The 21,434-nt window shown below is 36.3% G+C and overlaps 1 protein-coding gene across 1 annotated transcript; it reads right to left on the bottom strand.

Moving 5' to 3' along the window:
- Nucleotides 1-6,401: 6,401 nt before the first annotated feature.
- On the bottom strand, nucleotides 6,402-21,378 carry LOC124156163 (ADP-ribosylation factor-like protein 3). The gene is made up of 4 exons (XM_046530520.1): nucleotides 20,959-21,378; nucleotides 20,651-20,825; nucleotides 20,121-20,302; nucleotides 6,402-10,481 (listed from the first exon to the last, which is right to left on the bottom strand). Exons 1-4 carry the CDS (start codon nucleotides 21,106-21,108, stop codon nucleotides 10,299-10,301), a joined length of 690 nt encoding a protein of 229 aa, XP_046386476.1. The 5' UTR covers nucleotides 21,109-21,378; the 3' UTR covers nucleotides 6,402-10,298.
- Between the last annotated feature and the right edge of the window lie 56 nt (nucleotides 21,379-21,434).

Here is a 21,434-nt window from a genome sequence, read left to right as displayed (position 1 = left end):
GGAGGTGAGTATTTATGCTCTGGACACTGCCAGCTGACCGGATTCGTATTGTTGGGCTACTAGATCAGCAGATTTGATTTGGTGGGCAATTTTTGAGCATTTTTGCAATTGAGGTCTCTCTCCCCATTGGCTCCCTTACCCTCGCATTTACTGGTCCAAAGTGCATATTTCCTTACATGGGCAGGTGAGCACTCAAGGCGGCCAGCAGGAAGTGCTGTGTGGGTGGGGAGGTTTAGATTTGCTCAGAGCATAGGATAAGGAGCAAGGGTGTCAGGGAAAGGAACATGTCAGCCGCCACTTACATAGCTAACAAAACCAGGTACATAGTTAAATTCACTTAAGTCTGGTAAGTGGTGATTTAGGGGCTTCAGACCCCAATAATAATTTCCTCTTTGGGAGTACATGCAGTGCATCCACTGAGGAGATAACTTGCCCAGAGGCACCTATCCTCTGACCCATTATTTTTCGATACCGTTACATTCAACAGTTTTTGCTACTGAAACAACTTGAATAAAAAAGCATAATTCAATCTCCTTAGCAGCAGGGCAAAATTTTGAGATAAATGCATGGAAAGATTCTGAGCATAAAATAGAGGAATTATAATCACAAGGAGAATTATCACCATTATTTTTGTGGCAAAGAATAGACACAGGAGCATGATTAGTATGACGGTCTGGCCTCCAGGCAGGTAGAGTGAGTCCATAAAAACCAATGGTGACTATAAATTCAGCATTTTGTAAGCAAAATTAATAGCCTATCTAATGAAATGCACTGTTTTCCTATGCATGCAAATTGATAATAAATAACTAGTATAGGCAACTTACATACCATCCAAGCAAACTGGACCACCCTAAGCAGTGGTGTAATGAAATATATGATATTGGGGGGGGGATGACGGAGGTTAGTGGAGGCTACCCCCTGGGAAACGGGGAGTTCAGGAAATATATTGAGAAATAAAATGCCTGAAAATGCTTTTTACATCATTTTGGCTTTCATCCCCTCCCATAGTTACGCAACGGACCCAAAGTAAATTTCTGACTACCAAAATGCCTGATTCCCTCCGATAGAAATTGAGAAAAACAAAGCACCACCACTAATTCTCCCTCATAGTAGATGGCAGTGGCATAAGGCTTCTCTTCTCTCCTACTCTTCTTAGAACTTCCTCATTATTCACTTGGTCCATCCATTTGATCCTCATCATTCTTCTGTAGCACCACATTTCGAAGGCCTCTATCATTGCTTTCTCCACAGCTGTCTTACCTCATACCTTACTTCCATAGAGAAATATACTCCAAATACAAGTTCTGATAAATTGTTTCCTTACTTCAACATTTAAATATCCCGCAGTAAGTAGATAATTCTACTGTATTATTTAAATGGCATAACTTACCCTATTGCCATAACTTACATTATTACTTTTTGCCCATGACTGCTTACTGGATGAGTGAACTTGCTTATCTCGGAGCTACCCTTTATATCTAGAAGCCAACTCAGCATCCAGAACCTGATGGCTGCACGTGGTGGCTTTAGGCTAATCTGAGAAGTCATAGGTCTATCCCCTCCTAATGAAAACCCCTGAAAATGCAGAGCCTCTTCAGGTAAACCCCCCAATTATTTTATACCTCATTGAAAAGCGTGGATGATAGAAAATAAATTTATTTCACTCCTTTCACTAGTACCAAGATCACTTCTCTTGTGGCTATGCTTTCACAGCGTCTGCATTGATATTTACTCTCCTCTAGACTACCCGAAACGACCAGTGACATTCATTCTGATGAAGATAGAAAAACAGTGTCAGTCACTATATTTATCCGATTTGACATGAGAATTTTGTGATAAATACCATGCCAATTGTTTACAGTAGAATTTTATCAGTGGAGAAATGTCTGTAAACTAAAATATAACATTGTAAAACTAGGAAAACCTGAACTAACTGATGTCCTGCATATGCTTGTCAATACAACTCAACATTTATGAGTGCATTGTTATGAAAACTACAATTGGCTTTATTTTGGAGTAAATACACACGTGTCACTTCTTTGGAACCACCTGCTTTTCAAGAGAGTCAGAGATTGAACATAATGAGTGACAGAAATATGGATTGAACGAGGATGGGATTTTCTCATTTAGGTGGTTGGGTCAATGGCAGTATTTGAAACTATAGTTGTCCATCTGTGATGCAAAACAAAAGGGTCATCCTTGGTGAAATTACTCTCTCATTTTTTATACCTCAGCAGACTTATGGGAACGATCACTCTCCCAGGACTCAGGTTTAAATCCAAGGTTATGGGTGAATCCACTATTATTTATTCAGATGGATTTATTCAGTATAATATCTATCTAAACAATATTGTTTCAATTAGGGACGGACAGATCCAGGATTTTTTCGGATCCGGATTCGGGTCGGATCCTTGATTTTCGGAGCCGGATCTTTCGGATCCATAAGCATTTTCAAATTCCTGGCGCAGAGTTTCCCCCGATGATTGTTCAATCTCTTGGGAAGTGTCACACTATGTGCCAGTCGTATTTTGCCTTTTTTATTTTCCGTGGCTGAAATTCTCCTACTTAACCTCTGCGAGAGCTTTCAAACAAAACGGTCCATGAGTAGAACAAGAATTGCATGCGACAGTGTATTCAAAGATAGAATCGGAACTCTTTCCACCCTTATCGGGCATTGCATTAACTGAAGCTATTATTTAAAATTTCGGATCCAGATCCGATGTCTTCCACAACTTTGGATCCGATGTATCCGATGAATATCCGCAGATATTTGGATCCAAGGTATCCAATCCGACCATTCCTAGTTTCAATCTTTAAAATTGAATGGGACATAAACATTGACCCTAAAGCATTGCGTGGAACGTGTCACCTTTTGCCCTCGTGATAATGCCCTTTACCAAGGTTATGACTCACATTCCATTCCAAGGCAGTGGCAGCTGGTGCATAAGATTAACAACTTGCTTCCTCCCTCCCGTCACCCGCTCCTCCCTTTGTCCACCCACCCCCGCCAAGAAATGTACGGAAAATTAAAAGTAGTAGTATGTATTGTGATTTAGGATGCGTCAACGGCTAGGTCATTTCACACCACTACTATATCATCTAATGCTGATATTTTATTGGAAATAGAATGAAAAGATAGCCACTGTACATTTTGACTTTGTAAAATGGGTGAGTAAACTTAAATTTTATTAAAAATACTAATTTCCTTGATGAACTGAGGGGTATTATTTAAATTGTTAGGGTGGTCCCCTGAAAGTGATTTTAGGTCTCTCCCTAGATTAATCCATCGCCTCACTTCGCGATACTTATCACATTCTATGAGGATATGTCGAATACTTAATGGGCATCTACAATCACTGCATTGGGGAGGTTCCTTATCTTCAGTAAAGAGATACGCATGAGTCAGATGGCAGTGCCCTATCCTCAACTGTGTGATTACTACCTCCTCTCTCTGATTGATCCAGAAAGAGGAGGGCCACGCTACTGCTTCGCCCTTGATGCCACAGAGTTTGTTATTATTCTGAGTCCTCCACGAATCCCACCACTTTTGCAGTACAGCATTTCTGAGTGAGGCTCTCAGGCCCTCGTAGAGAACTAGCGTCGATGCATAATCTTTGTCATCCCGATCTTCCTTGGTCAAAGCATCTGCTTTCTTATTCCCGGCTATTCCCTCATGTCCCGGGACCTAAAGAAAACAAATATTAACTCCCTTCCTCATAAGGGTCAGCAGCAGGGAGTGAATTTCTAGAATGATTGGGTTCACGGGTGAGAGGCCAGAGATGGATTGTAGCGAGCTCAGGGATTCCAAGCGTATGACAAAGGAGCCACCGTCGTCACACAGGGCTTCTAGAGCTGTCTTTATAGCATAAAACTCCGCTTTGAAAACACCACACATCGGATGTAACTTTGCCCAGATGTCCCTTTGGGGAGGGGAGAATGCTGCACATGCAGAGTAACCTTTCCAACTGTGTAAACAGGGGTAAAGTTGGTCTGATTCCATCGAAACATAGCAAACAGATGCTGGTACTCCTAGGGAGTAGGGCAGATCATTGATGGAAAATTAAAAGTTACTCTCCTTCATTATTATGTACACTCAAATGAAGAAAATCTATTCCTTAAGTTATCACCTTTTGTTCAATGTTTTAAGTCTATGCCAACCAAGTAGTGATCTGATGATTGTATTTTAACAAGGATACCCTCAACCCCTTCTATATTACCATTATAAAAAATGTAATCAATATAACTCTGTGACACCATCCCTTGCTTGATCTCTTCCCTTGTATTTACCATTGAAATGAAACTAGCTTGCCAGAAGGTCATTATATTTAATAGAGGAAATAATTTGTCATAGTAGGTTGACTCCTTCACTCCATTCATAAGGAATACTACTGAAGCAATGCCTACACCACATGAAATCTTCATCACCAGGAAGTTCCTCTTCACATCTTCTGCACTCCACTTTTCACCAAGATATTTTCATTTTCAAAGTTTATTTTACAAGTGCAATACCGATGATCTGTTGTCACAATTCCCCTTTAAAGGGGCAGAGTAGGCCATTGAATTATGACTTTTATCACTGGGTTACTGGGCACACTAACAATAACCGAGGTAAATGAAACTTTTACAAATCACCACATCAACTTAGTTTGTGGATGGCTGCCAGAAATGTTGGTAAATATGAACAGCTGTGGCATACTTAATATAGCCACTCTATTAGTTATTCACTCGTTGTCACCCAGAATAAGGCCTCACCTGTTAATGAGCAGATATTCCCATCCCAATCCATTCCATCCCCTATCATTTCCTGGGACAATCGATCATGCAAAGCACTCACCCCACCCCCGTTTCCCACTCCTTCATGTTGCTTTGAACTGGGATAACGCACTAAGCTGAGACCAGCAGTAAAAGGAAGGGCACAGGACACTCCAACCCTTCAACGCCCTGGAACTTGCCAGAGATACACTTGGATTTCCGGTAAGTGGTGACGGCAACTTGCAGCTTGGAGCATGTGGTTTCACTTCGAAGCCACCACAAAAAATATTTAACTTTCCGTCCAATCATACTCTTCCCCCCCACTCATACTCTTCTGCCCCCACCTCCCATGTTCAGCTATTGCAAAAACCCACTCCTTCCCATCACATCCATCCACATTAACCCCAACCCCTACTTTGATAGTGACACTTACGAATTCAAACCTGAAGATTACATAATATGTTCACATAGTAGTCATGAATAACAATTTAAAAGTGAAATATTCAATTATTGTATCCTTAGCCATTATAGTTAAAAAATTTTGAACAATGTCTACTCATTCAAAAGCTTTGCTAGACTTAGAAAAAGCAATGTGGAAGTTTTGAAATAAACTTGCGCAAGGACTTTTAGAATTACATTTGAGTTGGAGAACCATCATATCCCAAAGCACTTGTTTCAAATGTCAAGAGAGAACATTTCAACAGGAGTTCCAGCCATTACTCCCTCTATGTTGGGCCAAGCGATGTTTTCCATTCCAAGTGGAATCCATGCCAAATGCAAAAATCCATTGAAATTTATCAATTAGTAATGCAGCAATGTTTCTTTGTGCCCAGACATGCCACTATCATATCCCAGCAACATATTGCCAACAATTATTACCCTGTGTAAACGTAGGTTTTCATGAAAATCTACCTCATTAAATGAATGATAGTAAAAACAGGAAGATGCTGTTATATATATTGCTATGACCTTAGATTTCTTTCCGCACATTTTTAATTCATAATATCTAATTCTTCAGGTGAGAAAGTGCCCCATTCTAAATATTTCAGGATTAATACATGGGAATCGAAGAGAGAGGCTGTGATAAATTTAACGGTAAATTTTGGCGGAGAAATCACTACAGTGCGCTATATTACGCGGATGTGTTATTCCCGAGACTAAACGAGCCAATTGACCTTGTAATCATAATGAGATAGAGAAAATGAACGTCGGCAGCGTTAAACAATGAAGGCTTAGGCTTTAATAGATTATGACTCATTAGATTTGATTTTTTTGCTAATCCACCTAAAATCGCACAAAACGCGAAATTTCGTTTTAATTTACAGATTTCGCGTTATCGCGTCTCGCGAAATTCACAGACCTCTATCAATAAGCAACCCACAAAATTATTCCCATGCTATTACAAACTCTTCTTGTACTTGACACTACTTTAAAATTCAGTTCAAAGTTTTTAATATACTTGGACAATTTTGTTTCAAAAGTACCTTAAGCGGCAGGATCGAAAACTATGAGAGCAATGGGCTGTATCTTACAGCTGTTAACACATGGAGTGGAGAGAAATGCTAGTTGTCCCTAACCCATAACTAAGGTAAGAATTATCAAGTAACACACCATGAGAATTTTCCAGCATTTAAGAAAACAATGATCCATAATATTAACATTTTTATTTAACTGTTGCATCAGTCAACAGCTTCACCAAACCAAAATCAGATCACAGCTCAATATTTGTCAGTACAAAAAGATAAAAGCATTGTACAAAAATTAATTACAAAGAAAACAAACTAAAAAACATTAAATTACTCACCTTAACATAAATGAAATGTACAATCTCAATTGAAATGAAAACCTAAGGCACACAAGAATATTCCCTATTAGAAGGAAGCAAGCTTAAAAAAAATCTCATACCTTAACCTTTGTACTCAAATTTGTACCACTTCCAACATTTAATTCTTAAAAAATAATTGTATAACTATGAGCAAGGCAGTGTTTTACATCCAAGAAAAATAAATTTTAAGAAGTACAGATTCCCAAATGGACTTGGCTCCAAGGGCCACTTCAGCATATGGAAAATTCATTTACCCAAGCTTACTGAAGGGCCATCATAATTTGAAACATTAAGTTTCTACGTGCTATAGTTGCTGCCCACAAATGTTTACATATGATTCCCATCATGTAGTAACATACTACCTCGTCAATCGACAAATCTATCAGTTTGCCAGCCACTGCCGATAAAGTTATTCAAATAAATTTCAAGATATAAAATATTCTAAAGGCATGCATTATAATTTGAGTCAGTTGCACCTTCTTAATCACAAAGAAATTGGAACTATACCATCCAATGCCACTGGGCTGCAGGTTTCTCAATACACTGCACATTAAAATGGTGAGTTTAAAATCATAAGATTTTTTGGCAATAAAGGCATTACGTGGCCATCAGCTAGTCCATGAATATTTCAGTTTCACTTCCTAAAGCAAAAGGTGACTCTAGCTGTCCTATGACAATCATATAAAAATAAGTTAATATGCCAGCCCATTGCAACAAGAAGACCACTAGAAAACATTGGTTTTCATCTGCAAAAACTATGAGCCCCTTCACTTGAGTGTGTGGCAGAGAAATATAAAAACAAATGAAACATTCACAATAATTGCCACATGAAAAACTTCACCACTTTACACACTTCATGTTTGAAATAATCAGATAGATATTCAAATAAACTAGTACGATGACTATATATATGTATTCAATGTCAAAAAATAGAACATAATTGTAGTCTATTTAATTCTCCCCAAATGACTTTGGTATTTTCAAGAATTAATGCTGAAAAATTAACTCCCTAATTGATATCATATCAAGACAGAGCCAAAAAGCTAATAAAAATTTATAAAATATGCAATAGGTGGCAAGCAAGATAAATTTAAGTTCGTGAAATCTTAATGCCATACAATTAACATGAGATGCATTAAAATTATCATCCAAGTCACACAGATGAATGGTTTGCATACATTGGCAGTGAGATTTGACACCCACACTTGCAAAAGTGAATTTTTAAAAGTGACCATAATCTCCAACAGAAATTCAGAAATGCACATCTAGAAGAGACCAGTTTCTTTCTGATCAACACATCTAAAGGGACTGATGAAATGAATATCTAAATGCACAATTAACTGTAGATATGAAGCAAGTGTGCTCCTTAGCAATGCATGCTAATTTACCAGAAATGTTGTCTTGTTGTTAGAAGTGTTGTTGTTACAGTTCAATGTGCATCAACAGTTGTTTTATAATTCACAGTGTGTCCCCTAATCCAAGGATATTCATCATGATTGACAAAATATTTTTATCATATTCATGACTGATTATTCACAAAAGGCAAAGGAGAAAGAGAAGACTGTAAACGATACTGGAGAGCTAAAATGTAATGAAAAAATAAATATAATATATCAAAAAAATAAAAATAAACTGTTTGTTCAACAAAAGAGTAGACTGAGTCAACTGGAGCTTTTACACAGGATATGCATGTACAAAGAATAACAATCCAAACAATATAACAAATAAATAATCGACTAAGAAAACTATCCAAAAACCTGACTTGCAGAAAATTGTAATCATCATTAATCTTTTTGTAAAGTTTTGAGTAAAAAAATAGAAACACTTGGATTAAATGACGTACTGACTTCAGACATGAGAATCCATTAGTCGAAAATAAAAAGAACCGAATAAAATTAATTGTAAGAGAAAAAATGATTGTTCCCACAGAAGTGAATAAAATCAAACGCACACATGAAAAAAACACTATCACTAAAATACATTTCACCACAACAGACAAAAATTCAAGTCAAATCACAATGGTACCAATGGAAAAAGGACACTCTGAGATGGAGATTTCATTTAACTAGGATACATAAATGCATTGTGAGAGACTCGTACTTGCCAAATGCACAATTATTCTCGTGCAACCTTCCATAATTATTACACTCTTTATAGTGAAAGAGAAAATTTTCACCACAAGGAAAAATGGGAGAAATGGCATTCTTGTGAAGTTTCATTCAGCACAAAACAGAATAATCTTGAAATTCATTACAGATGAGGATGGCATCTATTACAGCTACATTTTAAATGGATTAGCCAAAGAGTGCACCAAATTGTTAGGTAAAACTTGACCCAATATCCAACATAAACTTTCAAAAACATAACTCATACTGATTTGCACTAGAATGAATATGTGTTTCTACAAACCTATCACCAAACTTGCAAGGTTTGCACGAACAATCAAGGTATTTTCATTCTCATGGCTTTGCAATTGATTTTAAGCACTTTCACTGAAAACCCTTCCATGCTCAATCATTGATTGTTAGCATTTGATACAACACTAATCCTTTCTCATTGTTGTACAGGATCAACTCAATAATGCACTGACTGTGCCATCTAAGTATCAGAGAGCAGCGAAATACCTACAAGCTTCAATAAGGTTGACAAAAACACACCTTTGACCCAAGACAACACTGAAGAGCACCACATACATAAATACATAAACATTTGTTCAGAGGTGAAGTTTCAAGAAAAAATTATTCCATGGAACGAAGCATTTGGCCTACAAAATACTCATCCCTGAACCAAATCAGCAACAAAGTAACTGCTATGTAAAAAATAGCCTAGCCTAAATTCCAAGCTAAATGAGATATAACCTCTTAAAACATTTGTCATGTATTCCGAGATCACAGTTGCAGGACTACAAGTCAGCTCATGTTATTCTAATCAAAATGAAAGAATAAAATACACATGAGGACTATCTTTACCAGCAATAAGAGCTTAAATTTTTCAATAAAATCCAATTCATTGACAGATGCTGAATTGCCAAAACATGTAGTGCCAGACAAAATATCCTAGAAAAAACCACACACACTAAAAAACTTACGGCCAACATGACAAGCACTGGGCATATTCCAAGTTCTTTCATGGGGCAGAGGAAAGTGAATTTACCCATTTCAATTTAAAAAGAAAAAAAGAAGTAGATAAGTAATCGTTGAGACCAATAGCATTTTGACAATAAAATGAATTTTTTAATTGGTAAGAACGGCAGCAATAAATATCACTAAATCAATACCACAGTCAAACGTTTGAGCCTACCGGATGCACAAAATTGCATAAGATGATGACAATGATCACATATTGAAAGCAGTTCCATCCAGGAATAATTAATGACATACTAACATGAGCAGAAGAGAAATAACTTAAAATGCATAGCCCTGAATTGAATGAGAATATACCGTGAGTAAATGTATTCATCCACGTCCGAAGCCTCCGTAAATAATCCGGAATGAAGTTAGTTATAATACTTTTATGGAGCTATAATAAAATAGCGGGCTTCTTGTCTGGGGATTGAGCCCAGGGAAACTGTGAGGTTATATGTACACATACCTATACAAAGTGGAGACAAAAAAAAACTGCATTGACCGCATCCTCTTGTCATCTTACAGCTGTTCTGTTTAAACACTCCCATCACTCCGCTTATCATCTCACTGCCACATCACTACTCACAACGCAACAGCTAACAACTCTGACTCATGGTCAGCAGTGCTTTCTCCACTTCCACTATTGAAGGATGACGCGCATCTTGTTCCTGAGGCAGTGCCTGAGTACCCAACACTTTCAGACGAGACTTAAGAGTAGGGAAGCTGTCAATGTCCAATGCTGTCGCTACTTCCTTGGGGGTCATGGCACCAGGGATATCCTGTAAGGAAATTTCAGATTTTGTAACAAAACAGTATCACATAAAAAACATCATGGGGAGGAATTTGTTCGGAAAATCATTTGACTTGAACACATTCAAACCCCAATCCCTAAACTGCCATTAAGTATTGCACCATTTGCACCACCAATATATCATTTTGACTGTCATCTCATTGAAGCAACTATTCTTGGAGTGTATCCAACAGACTATCAGTGTAGCGAGTCTACTTTGAGGCATAGGAGACAGTATTTGGCTGGGTAAGCCATTGCTGGTCAAGTCACATGAATGTTATCTTTTTGTTATATTGTCTCCCTTCCATGTTTGAATTTTTGCACCTGAGAGTGAGACTATTTGGAATTAAATTACTTGCTTACTCAATGCTTTTAAATCATGATAGACACTATATTATTATATACAAGAATCAACATAATATACATAGCCACACTTTTTGAGGTCTTACATTTGTTTGACACTTTTTTCATCTTCTTTACACACATGACTATGGTCATGATATGGACCTTACCAATAGGGTGAATTATAATATTTTTAATGCAAACTTATTTTACTTTTAAACTTACAGAGTAGAATTATATAAAAACAATTTTTGAGGGAACGGATTAAAAAAGTTCTTTTAACATGATGACATTACACAAAAGAAGGCTTATTTACAAAAATTATGACAAGACACTAGAGATATAATTTTTTAGTTAAGTGATTACATACTTCCCTAGATCAAACCTCAATTCAATATCACCTGGTTAAAAAACTTATTTTGGCTGTGTGAATTTCGACATCCATTATGTGCTATGACACTACTGCACAGGTTTAAGAAAATTATTGGCAGCAAGCATGCTATCAGCATTAACTCCCAATTCTGATTTGGCGGTACAGATTCTAATGAAGTCAGATTTGATATCATCAAACAAAATTGCTTCACAACCAATATTTAAGCACTTAATATTTTAACCTAAATGATCTATAACAAAGCATATGAAGTATCCCTAGAACATGAATTCCACAAATGGACAATTAGTTCAACAGAGCATAATCAAACTATTATGCTCTCCAATGCCTGCAAATATCCTCTCACCAGCTGATTCACTGAAGAGCATAAAACCATGGGAATGAGTACCTATATACCAAGTCGGAATCTGCCACAGCAACAATATTATTATAATAAATTATAGTGTTATTATAATAATTGTGAAACATATTGTTACACATAATCATTAAATGACCTCTGCCAGTAATTATTATAGTAAGGCAAAATTTTTGAGAAAGAAAATAACAACAATTAGTATTAAAATTTCACATTAAAAGAATTAATACGTATGTAACATCAGATTATTTTCACTATTAAATGCTATATAAAATATTTTTTAACAAGGTGCAACAAAAACTTAAGTATTTTTCACTACTTATTGCTACATATATAAGATATGGAGATAGGATTTGTAATAGAAACAAGGTAATTGAGGATTTCTCGGATATCATCCTAAGGTAGGATCCTACATATCTCCTTCCGACATTTTGATGATCAACTTGCCCATCATCCTCAGGGATTCAGGAATCCAATGCCATTATGCCCGGGCAAAGGGGTATATATACGAATTGCCGTGGTTGAGAGCAGTCGGAAGGAGATATCCGGAGGACCTTACACAGTGTGAGGCCCAAACATCTTCAATGCCATTGTTTGAAAGGAAAAAAACCTAACTGACATTAGAAAAAATGCAATACATCAATTCAGCAGGAAAAATAAGGTTCCACCCTCAAAAACCACTGCACCAGTTAATTATGTATAGATCTTTTTTCACCACATACTGTACTTAGTAGGATTTCATTTAAAATTAGGAAGAAAATATAGAAATGCTACCTTATTTTCTTTAGCTCACTTGGTTTACAGGAGTCTTTCATATTGTTGCCTTTCTTCCAAATTGCAGCCTCAAAAATTTCAAAATCACTTCACTTAAAAAACAAAACAATCTATATTACTTACCCAATGTATCATCTAATATGATTAATAGTAGTGGGCTTAAATTGGTGGAAATCCATAAACTCAGGAATAGAAGGATCAACAACTTTGCTATTTCCACATGGTAATTTATTGAGGCTGACCATGGTTTTGTTACAGCATGTTAGGATAGCAAAAACAATCGCTTATTACTTAACATAGCATCCACCATGACCACACTATCCAGTTTGTTGATGCGAAGATATTGACATTATACTCAAAATACCGGGTTAGGAGCTGGTCAAGGATCAAAACATTGGTAATACAAAATCTGACCTAGGGCTGTATTCTGTAACTCCAAACCGACCGGTGCGGCACCGATTCGTCGGGTGCGACGTCACACCGACTCCCGGCAAGCAGTGGTGCGATTCTGTATGAACCCGATCAGTGCGACACCGACGCGAGGACGGGAGATCGTCGGTAGCCGTACCGACAGCAAAAAGGTGTCAGTACGGCCACCGACTAGTGGGTTTCATGAGCTCCCCGGTGCGCATTGTATGTTTTATTTTGTCTTTAGCTCATCACCAAGTAAATAATGAGAAAAAATGCTCCCCCTTCGAATAGGCCACTATAATTCACTGTGTCATCTATATTGATTACCTTGACAGAAATATAAGATATGTATTGGCTAATAAACATGAGGTTTGCCACCATATAATGATTTTCTCTCATTTATGTAACCACTTTCACTTCCTTGTAATAGGATTTATTTCACTCTATCATCATTTATTTGCTCCTTTGACATAAAAAATATATTTTTGATTAAATATAAGTTTTGTCGCAATGTTAACACTTTATCTCACTCTGAATAGGCAACTATTATTTCACTCAATCATCATTTGGCGTTTCTCTCGACATAGAAATAAAATCTTTTTATTTAAATATGAAGTTTGCCGCAACGGTATCAGTTTCTTTCATTTGTAATAGGCAACTATGTTTAATTTTAAGGTCAGCCATTGATTCCCTTTATGATAAAAGAAGATATTTGTTAGTAAGTATGAGTTTTGCTGTTATATTATCATTTTCTCTCACTTGGAATGCACAACTTATACATATATGTATTTCACCCAATCACAATTTCTTTACTTCCTCGTCATTACACTTCTTTTAATTACACCCAGCTCCATATTTTTATGAAAATTTCCTTACCTGTTCCTCTAAAGGCCGTTTTACACGGTACACGGAATTGCGCAGGTTAGAGCTACATTAATTTCTAAAATGGCGAGGAATTGCGCGAATGCATGAACGAAATTAGAACAGGGGCTATTTTGCCGTATCGCATCCACGCATTCTCGCATGTGTTCTAGCAATTCACCGCTTTACACGATGCAATTTTGATTGCGCCTTCACACGTACGTCAGACTGCGCAATTCCGTGTACCGTGTAAAACGGCCTTAATATAACATTTACATGTGCTTTTGAATCCTACGTTCACGTTCCATGGTATGTGATTTTCGTCTCCTACGGTGCCACTGGCATAACCTTCCGTTGATAACATTTAGACGGAACTTACTTAATGACAACTATATTACCAAATCATGAATAAATAGCAATATACGGAACCAATACATAAAAAAAGAAACTACGATCTCAAGGATAGTTTCAATAATTCATTCCAGCAACAACAATCTCCATCACATACAAACTATACAGTGATGTTGTAATATTGTTTCCTTTGATTCTGTAGGTACAGAATTACTACCACACATTATATAAGCATTGTTAACAACTTATCCAATATCGATTCTCTTAATCTAACAATAAGTCGTTATTTCCACAAATAAAAAGATTTAAAACGACGACAACAAACTGTGCCAATGAGTCTTCACTTGTTTTTACCCTTCTTTTATTGGTGGAGACATGTTAGATGACTTCTAACTTTGGATATATTCGGATTTTCCCTGTTTGGGAAGGAGAAGGAACCGTACCGACTGGTTTGAAACCGACGACCTTACAGAATCGCTGAAAGTGCCGTCGTCGGTAAGGAAACCCTTGTTGGTACGGAATGATGTCCAGTCGGTGGGCTTGAAAGGGAAACCGATCGGTGCAGTACCGACGAAATACAGAATATGGCCCCTGGTAGAGAACCAGAGAAGAGTTCCTGTGACTAGTTTTCCGGGAAAGCCTACATTCAAGAAAATTTTCACTTTTCATTTAATTGCAAAAAATAGATATCGTCATTTAAAAATCTAAAAGCATGAAATGCGTACTCCAGGTTTAATAATATTTCGAATTAGGCAATAAAAAAATAATAGGAAACCACCCCATTTGATATGGCTAGGCTAACACAAACTTGGTGATTAAAATTCTTATCATGCCTTACTTCTCTATCACCTTTGAAAAACCAATATTTCGCCAACTTCTTACAATTCACAATTAAACTACCAAGTGCATGGACAGCAAAAGTAACTACTTAATCCCTTGCACTGAAATAACGAGCCTAGCTTGTCATGAACTTCCCATGCCAAATTACGCAATGTTGAGAGAAGCTCGTCACCAGATTATCATAATTTTAGCACTATTTAGGGGACAATATACATATTTTAACAGCTTAACAATGTTAAAACATGAATAATGCATATAAAGAACTCATATTTCATAAAATACGATGCATTAGAAGGAGTAATATGATTTTATACCGGTTGCAATAGCTGTGTCCTCAACGTATTTAACAAGATACTTTACAATATGAAATAATTATCACTTTTTACTTTAATCCTCAACATTGATTGCAAACTACTACATAACAATTCATTACCTACCATTCCATTTAAAAAGAACCACAGAAAAAATAAATAGAGGATGAGAGCATGATATTCAGAAAATAAAATGAAGTGGATGGGGTTAAGAGAGCTCTTAGCAGGTTTCATTCGAATGTAATTATCTATTATCACCAGGGTACATATAAGTACTGGAAACATGCAACTAGCTCAATTACAGTTACTTCGTACAAAAAGTAATCAATTACAAAACAAATGACTGATTTTAAAAAGTTATCAGTAAAATTTCAGTTACAATTACTTCTAGTAAGATTCTCCACAACACAGACCAACAGACAACTGTTGAATATTGCAGTAAAAATGTGGAATAGTTGAGTTATAAAAAATTGCTAATTGCAATTTAACTTGTGATACATTTAATTTTTAATAAATTAAATAAAATTAAATAATAAATTATAACTGGTGTAAGAACACAAGGGCTACCATACTTAGTACCCGTCATAAGTAGGCTACTACATAATAGTGGTTGAACCTAAGCAAGCAAAGTATGGTACTCAGGGACTCGAAGTTATCTGTAAGCCTAGGTGACTCAGCGAAATCAGTTAAGTAAGTGTCGATTACGAGCAAGTAAGCAAGTGAGAGAGTAATGATTCCTCTTTCACAGTAACGAGTACCTAAATTACAAAAATATTTCATTTTGTAAAAAATAATTATTACGAGCAATCAGATTACTTTTACTCGATCACTTACCAACACTGATTACCACCAAATCTTTTTCAACAAGACTGATAATGGCATGGATATCTTCAGTGTTGAAAAAAGTTCCTGAATTTAAATAACCTGACTTTTCCCCAAAAAATATCTAAATATTTCCCCAGACTTTTTCACAACCTTTCAATCACTCTACAACGTTTTTGATGGTAAGAGCTAATCAAATTGTATTATAACATTATTACATTTATATTCTACATATCTTAAAAATAATTCTAAATTTTCAGTTCCAATTCACTGCGATAAACATTAAATTTCCTCGTTAAAAGCTAGAGTAATAAAAAGGAATTTTCAGCAGCTATACTTGCATTTATGGACAAAATAAACAACTGTGGTAATTGGTTTGTCACAAATGCTGCAACCAAAATTAAGAGAAACGTTACGGAATTCTCAGCCTGGATCTCAGACACTCTACATCTCAATAATTAAGATGAATTCTCACGCCATTTAACATACATTTCAAGATATGCAATAAGTTCAAGGATGAAGGTGCAACTATTAACAGAAATTCTAAACATAGCGCATGGTGCCAGTGGCAGATACCGATGAGGGGCGCGCACCCCTCCTTTGCGGGTCCGGCCGTATTGCCAAACATTGCAGAACCACAATTGTGACTTTTTTATATCATAAGATGGCATTGTCTTATATATGTGTATGATTACTTTAATTAAAATTTTATTTTACTCTGCCTGTGACTTGATTATTTTTTATCACGATAAAAGTAAAGGCAACTCAATATATCTTTTGCTCCCCCCCCTTGAGTGCTTTCTATATCCGCCACTGCATGGTGCAACGTAATTTACACTATCACCACTGCTATTGATCGCTTCATCAACTTACTACCCTGTAAGCCACTTCAATAGGTATGCTACCACAACAGCTATTAATAAAAAAAAGGAAATGCGCAAACTGAGATCTATATAGCATGTATAATAGTCCTATGTTATGTGGGGAGGAAAAACTTCTTATCACGATTATTCATAATAATGTTTCCTTTAATTGATCGTTTCTGATTAATGACTGACCGGCTGAAGTTTTCTTCACACCAGCAGGAGGGATTGCCCTTAACCATCTATTAAATAAATCTTCTTTTTATGACACTGAAAACAAATAAATGCTTTACTTGGCTTTTCTGCACCCCAAATTGCAGCCCTAGGCAAATCAAGTTTTGAAACAATTCTTCCTCTCTAGTTGATTCACATTGCCACAGCATTAATATTCTTGGCAAAATTTTATGGAAAGACAATAAAAAATAAACTTAAAGAGTTATTTCACGCTATGAATACGAAAAATGCTGTACCATCCAATGCCTCACTAATATTTTTGTATTGGGCGCATAAGGCCGTGGCTATATCCCTAAATTTTATTCCCATTAATCAGACAAAAAAATTAACAATTGCAATATATCAAGTGGAAAACACATTACCTAACCAATGCAATTAAAAATAGCAAACTATGTCATCAAAAACTCAGAACTAATTGGTCACCAACCTGAAAGCTATTAAATAATCCTGTCGGCAGGAATACTAGCAGCAAAGGCCAGTAACGTGACTACTGGTGAAGATACGGAAATGAAATATAATTTGTACACTATCACTAATTGGAAGGGATATGAGGTTTCGGTTGGCTGCCTTTGACCTGTAAAACCCTGATTTACCACATGTTTAAAGTTCTATTCAACAAATACACAATCTCCTTTAACATTAAAGGAAATGTCATTTTGTCATTACCACTAGCTAGGAGAAAAGAATAAAAGAAGAACACTATGGTTAAGTGCTTGGAAACTCCTAAAGGAATCGTAGATGAGTTGGCGTTATTGTTTTCTTCAGACACTATTTCATGAATCACACTACATATATAGTGAAGTATTTCGAGGACGGAGGATGCAAGAGGAAAAGTTGCCCAGGGCAGGCTGCCTCCTGAAGTTCAATTAGGTATTGGCTGTGATGAATTAAGGGTCATTTGAAACAAAAAAAACACGAGAAGGAAAGAGTTGCTCAAGAGTAGTCAGCTGATGATGCTCCTGTTTCAACAACATTGCAATGTTATGGAAGAACCAAGATCTGCATTGAGGGCATTTCTTAAGTGAAAAAAAATATTTGCATCTCAACTCAATGGTTGCAGGAATAATCGAATGTGCTAGTGCACAAGTTATTTGGAAATTTAAAAAGGAATCAGGAAGAGGTATAACTCAGCTGAACAGTTGTGCTGATACACATGGTGGTAGTGGATGAAGGCCCAGGTTGCACCCTTAGAAGGTACGATGCACCAAGGCCAGGAAACAAGTACAAGAACCTATACGTTTATTCATCCTTGGAAGGGGTGTGGAGAGGAAGGAACAGAAGGAAAAAAGTGCCGCTGCAATTAGGAGCTAAATAATATCTTTTGGGCAAGGATAGGGTTGGAAGAGAAATCCCATGCCATCATTAGTGTGACGTGGGCCTCACCTTGGGAAACCATGTTTCTTTGGAAAAGGAAAGATTTTCTTACAGAAACGAAAAACCCTACAATTTTCAGTCAATAACACATGGAGACAATTAGGGATTCACAGTTAAGTAGGACATCCATTAGAATCAAGACTAAAAGGGGCAGGAAGGATTTTGGCAATATTCTCAGGAGATGCTGAGTACGTCAATTTTTGGTAACAACAGTTTTGGAAAAGCCACATTAACCCTTACTAACCCATTCTCCATGAAGACCAACTTTTTAAGACAAAACTTTTCATTCCTAAGAAAGAAGGGTGCTTAGAAATGGCATTCTTTTTTTATAATTCAAGAGATTGACCACTATTTTAAGATATCACAATGGACATTTAAGCAAACCTTTTCCAGGATCAATTCAGCGTCTCACTAAATGGACTTGAGGAAACTTCCTTGGAATTATAAGGAGGAGAAAATCTTCACTCTCATTTGCATTAACCATCTTGTCAATATCATTTGACATAGGTCACCTTCATGCTTATCATGAGCAATTAACTGCAAATATTGCATTGAATTTAAATGAAATCAAGTGCCAGATACTATACCCTTTTAAAGTATAGCTGGGCATTTTGAATTTCCAATTAGAAGCCTCGATGTAAACACATTTGTTAGATACTTAACACAGTGGTTCTCTAGAAATTTTTCTTAAGATGATGAGAAAATTAAAATTAACAGTAGAATATTGTTTGAAAGATACTAACTGCAGCAAAAGCAAAAGTACTAAGCTTCTGCCATTATGTAAATTAAGGAATAGATTTGGAAATAAGACACTGTCTTGTATCCGACAGCTGGACCAACATAAAGAAAATAGCCAAGTGTTGATGTTCATTCTGGAAAGATAGTACTGACCTGCATCATTGCAACCAGTGAAATCCTAAAGGTTAAGAAAAGACTTAGCTGTTTCACAAAATAAGTATATAAATAATAAACAAATAATAATTTATTTTGTGAAACAGCTAAGTCTTTTCTTAACCTATGTGCATCATGAAGGAGTTTCACCATGTTACGCCAACCACCATCGCATTCAGTGAAATCCAGATATTGTCAGTGTCCAAAATAGTTGCACTATGTGCAAGTATATACCTCCAGTATCTTCATCGTAAAAAAATAGCAGTGTGAAACCACGCTTGAAACGAACTGAGTATACAGAAATAAGTACAAATATTCAGGGTATACAGAGTGTTTAAAAGGTTTAAATTCAGCACAAGAGGTGTAAATACACCGACAAAGGCCATTGGGGCCTCTCTCAGGTTTGAACCCTCATTGAACAATCGAAATTTTTTTCTCCTTATTTTAATTCAGACATAAAGGATTTGGCGACAAGTCAACCAGCATTCTTGTGTTTGTAGCATTGACGCTAACTGAATGCGCCACAATTCGCAAGCATGAACAATGCTCACTCATAAATTAACACATGACTCATAATAAATGAATCATTATTCCATGCTTGATTTTTTACCAGCGGTTGGAAAGAAAAGACCCAACCCATCAACCACGACATTATTAAAAGAGAACTTTACAAAAATAACAGAATCAAGAATTTAAAATACAATGCATTCATACGACAACGAGAAATGTAATTCAAACAGTAGTTGAAATAATTAACCTGCCTGACCCAAATGTATCTACATAAAATGATTGACAAATAAATACTAACCTGCTTATTTGCGATTAGAAGTACAGGCACCTGAGTGAGCCTGTCATCTCCCAATAATTTCTTGATTTCTTTGCTGGCCAAGGGGAGATTGGATCGATTTGAAGCGTCAACGACAAATACTAATAAGTCAGTGTCCTGCAAAAATTTACCCCAATACCGTCGAGAGCTTTCTCTGCCGCCAACTGAAATAATATATTTTCAATAAACTTAATGGCTCTTACAAGCAAATGTCTTCCTCAGCAATTAACTTCAATTCTTAATCAATATCCGACGTCTAAACTCAACAAGATATAGGGATTCTCATCAATATGTAAAAACAATATGGTTTAATTTCAAAAAGGCTTTGGCACGCATGAAAGTTATTTTCAAAAATTACAGGCACCATGTTATTAATATGCAATAAAGCGTACTGCCTGTGTAAAAACAATAACTCAGCAGTGATACCATCGAAACACTATTTATCATTTTACCATATTTCAGAATGTCATTGAATGAAAATTCCCTGTCAAAAACCATTCATTGTAACCTACCTTCCCATATACTAAGAGGTACGTCGCCCTTTTGATAGCGAGTGTTTACAAAACCTTCTGTCGGGATCACTCCTTCATTGCTCTTGCGGGACACGACGATTTGAGAAAGAATTGTGCTTTTACCAGCCCCTTCTAGTCCAAGAACGACAATTTTCTTGTCAGGGGTTTCCTCGAGCTGAAAATAACAAAAAATGAGCATTGAATTACAGAACAAAAAATTGTAATTGTTAAATGAAAACAGTACAACTTCCAGAACGGCAATGTCACCTCCCAACATACGGTTTACATATAGCGATTTCGATAATTACCCGTGAAACATCTTCAAAACCCTCGTCAATGCTTTTAGCATCTCTCTTCTTCCAATATTTAAACGCTGAATACGCACATAGACTAACCACAACACCAGAACCCAGGGCTAGCAAAGATTTCACTACTTTTCCAGACCGGGCGGCATCCATGTTTTCATGTAATGTCAAGCTAAAGACTGTATATCAATAAATATAGTTTAATTAAATGTAATAGATAGTTTATAACTCCTAATAAACTTTATTGTAATATTTTGTGGCGAATTGTAGCATTTAAATAAGTATTATCTGATAAAATAATAAATATCTTTTTATTGACTATAACAGTAATTCCGTAATTCCTTCGAGTCGTATGTCCATTTGGGAGAAGACCAGGAAGGATGGGGTCCGTGATTATCTCTTCAGCAGTGACTAAAAGACGAGGCATGTTTTTGTTTTTATTGCTCTAATGAAATTTGATTGGTATATATTTTTTAGTA

The sequence above is a fragment of the Ischnura elegans genome, chromosome 3 (assembly GCF_921293095.1).
Source record: "Ischnura elegans chromosome 3, ioIscEleg1.1, whole genome shotgun sequence".
NCBI classification, from domain to species: Eukaryota; Metazoa; Arthropoda; class Insecta; order Odonata; family Coenagrionidae; genus Ischnura; species Ischnura elegans.
Note: the sequence above shows the minus strand (reverse complement) of the source record. Positions and strands in the feature narration are given on the sequence as shown.